Consider the following 6,087-nt stretch of genomic DNA (forward strand, 5'->3'; position numbering starts at 1 on the left):
TATTTCCTGAGGGGAAAACCTTGATCACTACCCAATGAAACACGATGTAATCGTCATGGGTTACTGTGATCCTGCGTGTTAGTTGGGAGTTCACGTAAATCATGCTGTGTTTTTGTTACTTTGAAATCTAAATGCACCAATTTAATATCTCATACCGTGATTCTTCACATATCGTTGTTACTCTCTTGGGATGCCTTGCATAGCTGTTTTATTTACTCATAACTGACCATTGTCCTCACTTCTTCATCTCACTATGAGTAACATACTGAGCCTCCATATTATAAAGCTAGATGTCCATAGAGAACTGGAGCTGGGCTGCGGACGGATAAGGACGAGCGGGAGAGTTCCAGTTATCCTGAGTCCAAAGCTTGAGATGCATCGAAGCTTGAAAGTCAATTTGCAGTTTAATAGTCAAATGAATGCCTTCAGATTTACAACATACAACTATTGACTACGTGGCAAACTCAGAACCTTTTTCTAGTTCCCCCTACTGTGCTTATTTATGCACCAAAGACAATTTATCAAAAAACATTCTCCAAAGATCAAACTCTAAAAAATGAATCTCAGACTTTAGATGACTGTGAACATTTTATTTTACAGATTCAAAACATCTTCATTAAAGTAAGATTACAAAAGAAAGTCAGATTGTGGGAAAAGTTTAACACATCAAATGTAAGTGAATTTTTTATAATATGTTTTAGAATGTTCAGCATCTGAGTTAACAGCAAGGATATACATTAAAATAAAGTAACATATCAAAGTCAACATTTAAAAAACAGAACTAGGCGACTCTTGAAATACATGCACTTGGTTAACTTCTCCCTCTTTTCACATGTTTGGAGAAAACAGCTTGAATCAAGTGTACGGTATCTGGTACAATTCCTACCTGTTGCAGATTTAATGGGTATTGTTCATGTCAATTATTGAAGAATATAATCAGATATTCACTTAAATGACTTTAATCAAATGGAGGGTTTAACTCTTTTCAAATGGAATATATTTGACAAACACTTGTGTATTTCTTTGGACTGCAGCCCGTAGATGAGGGGGTTCAGGCTGCCAGGAACAACGTTAAACATAATGGCCGCTATGTTCCTGTACTCTGGGTACTGGGGGAAGCGATGGAGGATGATCAGGACAAACCCACTGACAAGCATCATGAGATACAGGCACAGATGTGTGCTGCAGGTCTTCAAGGCTTTGGTGTTCAAAGACTTGCTCTTACTGGTCAAACATGCTGCTGTGATTTTGAAATAGGTGAGGACTACACAGCCGATAGAGGCCGTGAGCAGGACTACGGTATAGGTGAGGCCGTACACGTTATTGGCATACACATTCTCACAGGACAGTTTGAAGAGGGAGGGATTATCGCAGTAAGGGTTTGTGATTAAAGTCCGACACCGGTTCAGCCGTATGGTCATACCGAGCAGAATGGCCACTAAAACGAAAGCCACTCCCCAGGCAGAAACGGTCAGCTTTATCACCATTGTGCCGGTCATTATGCTCGCATAGCGCAATGGATGACAGATGGCCACATATCTGTCAAAAGCCATAGCCATGAGCACAGTGTGAGCGTTGGTGCCAAACATGTGTGTGGTGAACGCTTGTACCAGACATTCATAGTAGTGAATAAAGCGTTCAGACGGCGGCACCATGATGTCTGAGAGCACCCGGGGAACAAGGAGAGAGTTTCCCATAACGTCGTTCACCGACAGGTTACAGAAGAGGAGGTACATCGGCTGGTGGAGGCTCCTCTCTCTCCATATCAGTATCAAAATGCCCACGTTGGCAATGAGGATGAACATGTAAGCCAAGAGCAGGAATACGAAGATAGGGTACTTGTTAGTTTCGGTGACACTTAACCCCTCCATCCGAAGAGTGAGGCTGTTGAATGTATAGTTTTCCATCAGAGCTCTGCAGAAATACGAGAAGAGAAAAAGAGAGGAGAGAAACAATCAGCAACATACGTACAGCAATGAAAGAACTGGTAACAGTGGTTCCTAACATGACGGTCGGTAGGCAGTGTATAACAAAAAACTAAAAATATATAAGAGAATCCTGCAAGTACATTAGCCATCAATAAGTCAAACCATTGTAAGTGTTCAGAACAGAAGTGTTGTTCTTCTATTGGCCAAGGTGCTGTCGAAACACTGACAATTATTTAAAGGAACACATAAAGCATAACACACACAGTTAATTTTAAGTGAAAGTACCTACACATTTGAGTAAAACTGATCTCAACATTGGACGGACACAGTTCTAGAATTCTTTAAATGGTAACCCAGACAATAGCAAGACAAAGACAACATAGCTGTAAGACAAAAGATCAAACTCTTTTAAAAATTGTAAAAATGTTTGCATCATGCTGAAAGGAAATCTCTGTTATAGACATTCGATTGCATTATTGCAACCTTTTGATTTGGCTGCACTACAATGCAGTTGCCACAGTTGGAAAACCAGAGACAGATGCATAAACAGAATGCCAGAGTGTTCCAGATGCAGATTTGTTTGAATATAGTTAATATAAATTAGTACCACCCAAAGTATTTAGATGTGTGCCTTGAAACAATAAGGTCAGTTATGTTTAGATAATAACATAAAATACAATCTTGAAATCCAACACTAAAGTTTAAATTGCATGAAAACAAAGTAACTTACAACAATTGCTCTGCACTATTACAAGCTGTGCTGACATGCATGCAAAACTAAATGTATGTTACTGTTAAGTAAGTCAGTAAAACAATAATAACAACCTCTCTGTGCAACAGTCTTGTGGCCTTCCTGTTCAGGCCTCCTCTGACGAATAAACTCGATGGAGTCTGTTTTATCAGCCTTATTTCCTATGGGAAAACCTTGATCACTACCTAAGAAACATTACATAATCTTCAAGGGTTACCGTGATCAAACTTGTTAGGTGTGAATTTAATTAGTTTTTGCCATTTTATAAAATACATACACCACCATTCTTTTGGATGCCTTGCAAAGCGGTATTTTTCACTCACATCTGACCATTTTAATAAATGTTCCTTTAATGTATTCATATAAAATAAAAATTACAACACTTATATCCAATATAAATATGTCTTATTTGTCCAGTGTAGTAATTATATCTGGTATGGATTTGAAGTCACCTCACAAGGACTATTGTAATAACAGAAATAAATTTTTTTATTTAAAAGAAAATAGTAAAATCAATTCATGATAATACAAAAAGACACAATACATATATGCTTTTCTTTTTAAATATAAAATGTTATTGACGAAAAAAAGACAAATCAAATATTCCTATCCCAACTGCCCTGCACCTGACAGAAATATCAGAGGCCAACTCAGTGGACATTTTTTTTAAACACCAGCTTTTATTTTTGTTGTACCTATATCTATATGTTTACTTTATTTTATATTGTTGCATCAATTAACTTAGTCTTGTGTCTTATTATTTATTTTTATTATCATACCTTTTACCTCGCCGTGTCTCTTAACCTGTTAAAATTGTATATGTTGTTGCTATGCTGCATGTACCTGTAAAGGTCTTAACATCTGATCTGAGGGGAATTTCTTGTGGTTTATTTTTAACTTGTGATGTGTGCCATTTTGTAAAGCACTTTGAGCTACACATGCGTTATGAAAAGGGCTTTATAAATAAAGCTTTATTATATATTGCAATATATTTAAATTACAAAAGTTGTGAACCTATTCTTGGTTGTCAGCTTCTGTTATGTGCTACCGAGCATATGAATATGACAAGAGCTGACCACCCACTGGTTGTGTAAACAATCAGTATTTGAAAGTAAAGTTGGACCAAAATATTGGTGGTTCTAAATAGTCAACAATCCAAAAGTATTTTTGCATTTTATTTTTCGGGTATTGCATTCTCAGAGTATTGGGCTGCCGCCAACAAGTCCGTGGGTACTGATGAAGAAGGTGCAGTCATCACAGCTAACTGCAACTGCAAGGCTGGTTTGGGATCGACATGTACCCATGTTGCATCTCTCTTTTTCTACATAGAAACATCTGTACGGATACGTGATGCCAAGACAGTTACCCAGGAAAAGGCGTATTGGCTTCTACCTGGATCTGTGAAGGATGTAACACCTTCCCCTGTTGCTGACATTGACTTTAGTTCGGCTAAAACCCGAAGGAATCGTTTAAGCCCCTGTCACACTGTCCCGAAATTGACACCCGATGGACACACGATAAAGGAAATGTTCAAATTCGGCTGTGATCGTAGCAACATCGGGCCATTCGTTTGGGCATCTTAAGCCATCGTATGACCGCCGGTGGAGTTTCTCAGGCTCCCGCAGCAACTTCGTGAGCGGCAACTTCGTAAGGCAATCGTGAGGGCATCTTGTCAAGTCGTGTCATCTTCGTGTTATCATCGGTGCATTCGCCCTCACTCTGATCGGGGCGAATGCCCGATGGCACCGATGATAACAAGATGCCCTCACGATGGCCTTATGAAGGGCAAAATGGACACACAAATTCAACACGAAAATGATAATATAATACAATATATTATTTTGAAGGACAGTTGACAGGAAGTTGTTGTTGTTATGGAAACAACATTACGGAGAAAACGTAATATCTTCTACATATACAGACGGATAAAGTAAAGAACAAAGTCTGAAGATATCAGTACAGTATCATAGTACTGTAACATAATTGTTTTTGGTACTTTCGTTGCAGTTGTATTTCTTAAATGTAATGTAAATGTTGCCTTTGTGTGTGGTTCGGGGCCATCTTCGTGCGAAATTCACAATTCCATATTCGTTTGTCCATCGGGTGTCAACTTCGGGACAGTGTGACAGGGGCTTAAAGCCAAGCAATTGACAGCCTTGGCGATGCAGCTAATTTAACAACAACATCACTTTTTCGTCACTCGAGGGAGATTCCAAAAGCGACAGATGCTGAGCAACAGTCTTTCCTGGCATCACTGAAATCTACTGGAAGGAAGTGTGCAATATTGACAATCTCAGCTCCACACAATGCCGATTTTGTCTCAAAAGTAACTTTGTCAACATTAAGGCGAGAACTGCCTAGAAATGGACCATAAAGCCCAGGGATCAATGTAGCTATCACCAAGCCGGAGGCGGATGTCATTGAGAAGGCCACAAAAACACAGGCCAAATCCAAACTCTGGTATCGATACAGAGCTGGGCGGATTACAGCATCTCGTATGAAGGCAGCATGTTCAACAAGTGCAACTAAACCATAGCTTAGCTTGATTAAAGCTATTTGTTACCCAGAAGCCGCAACATTTAAAACTGCAGCTACTGAATGCGGATGTAATCACGAGAAATCAGCACGTGAAGATTACATTGCAATTATGAATGAACATGACAGTTTCATTCGCCAGGACTCTGGGCTCGTGTTATCCCTAACATTTCCTTATTTAGGTGCTACTCCAGATGGTGTTGTGTCCTGAAAGTGCTGTGGTGCAGGTGTTTTGGAAATGAAATGCCCCTTCTGTGTTGCTGCACCGTCAGACCATACATGTCTGGAATCACGTGATGGACAGGACAGGCTGAAGAAGAACCATGCCTATTTCTATCAAGTGCAGACCCAGTTATTTCTATGTGATGTTGAATATGCTGACTTTGTTTTGTGGGTGAATGGAAATATTCATCTTGAACGCATAACCCCAGATATTGACTTTTGGGAGAAGGTATACCCCAAAGCTCATGAATTCTTTCAGAAGGTCATTCTCCTCGAGTTGAGTGGGCTATTCTTCACCAGAATTCCCAGTGCAACTACACCAGTCTCCATTACTGCACCAAAAAGGCCTCTCTGCCTGATACCAGACCCTGCTCTATTACCTCATTCACACCACTCCGGTTCAAGCTCAGTGCTAGAGCTTTTCAGGTTCAGAACCGGTTCTTCGGTTTAGCTCCGGCTCTTTTCACACTGCCCAGAGTCCGACTGGTGCTGGCTGCATCATTGCGTCATCGTTTGTGTCATGACGTAACCGTTTGCGTGCCTGCTTCATAAAGCCAAACCGCGCGGAAACCCCTCACAGCTGACACCGACAACAACAACAATGGCCGATTATGCTCCAGCGTCCTCTGCACCTCTTCGGAAGACCAGATT

At 40.2% G+C, this 6,087-nt stretch overlaps 1 protein-coding gene across 1 annotated transcript; it reads right to left on the reverse strand.

Annotated features, from left to right (window-relative positions):
* Nucleotides 1-286: 286 nt before the first annotated feature.
* On the reverse strand, nucleotides 287-1,907 carry LOC117458540 (putative olfactory receptor 52L2). Its single transcript, XM_034099102.1, has 3 exons — nucleotides 1,556-1,907; nucleotides 1,010-1,426; nucleotides 287-315 (listed from the first exon to the last, which is right to left on the reverse strand). The coding sequence occupies exons 1-3, from the start codon at nucleotides 1,905-1,907 to the stop codon at nucleotides 287-289; spliced, it is 798 nt and encodes a 265-aa protein (XP_033954993.1).
* Nucleotides 1,908-6,087: the final 4,180 nt, after the last annotated feature.

Source organism: Pseudochaenichthys georgianus, chromosome 14, assembly GCF_902827115.2.
Source record: "Pseudochaenichthys georgianus chromosome 14, fPseGeo1.2, whole genome shotgun sequence".
Taxonomy (NCBI): domain Eukaryota; kingdom Metazoa; phylum Chordata; class Actinopteri; order Perciformes; family Channichthyidae; genus Pseudochaenichthys; species Pseudochaenichthys georgianus.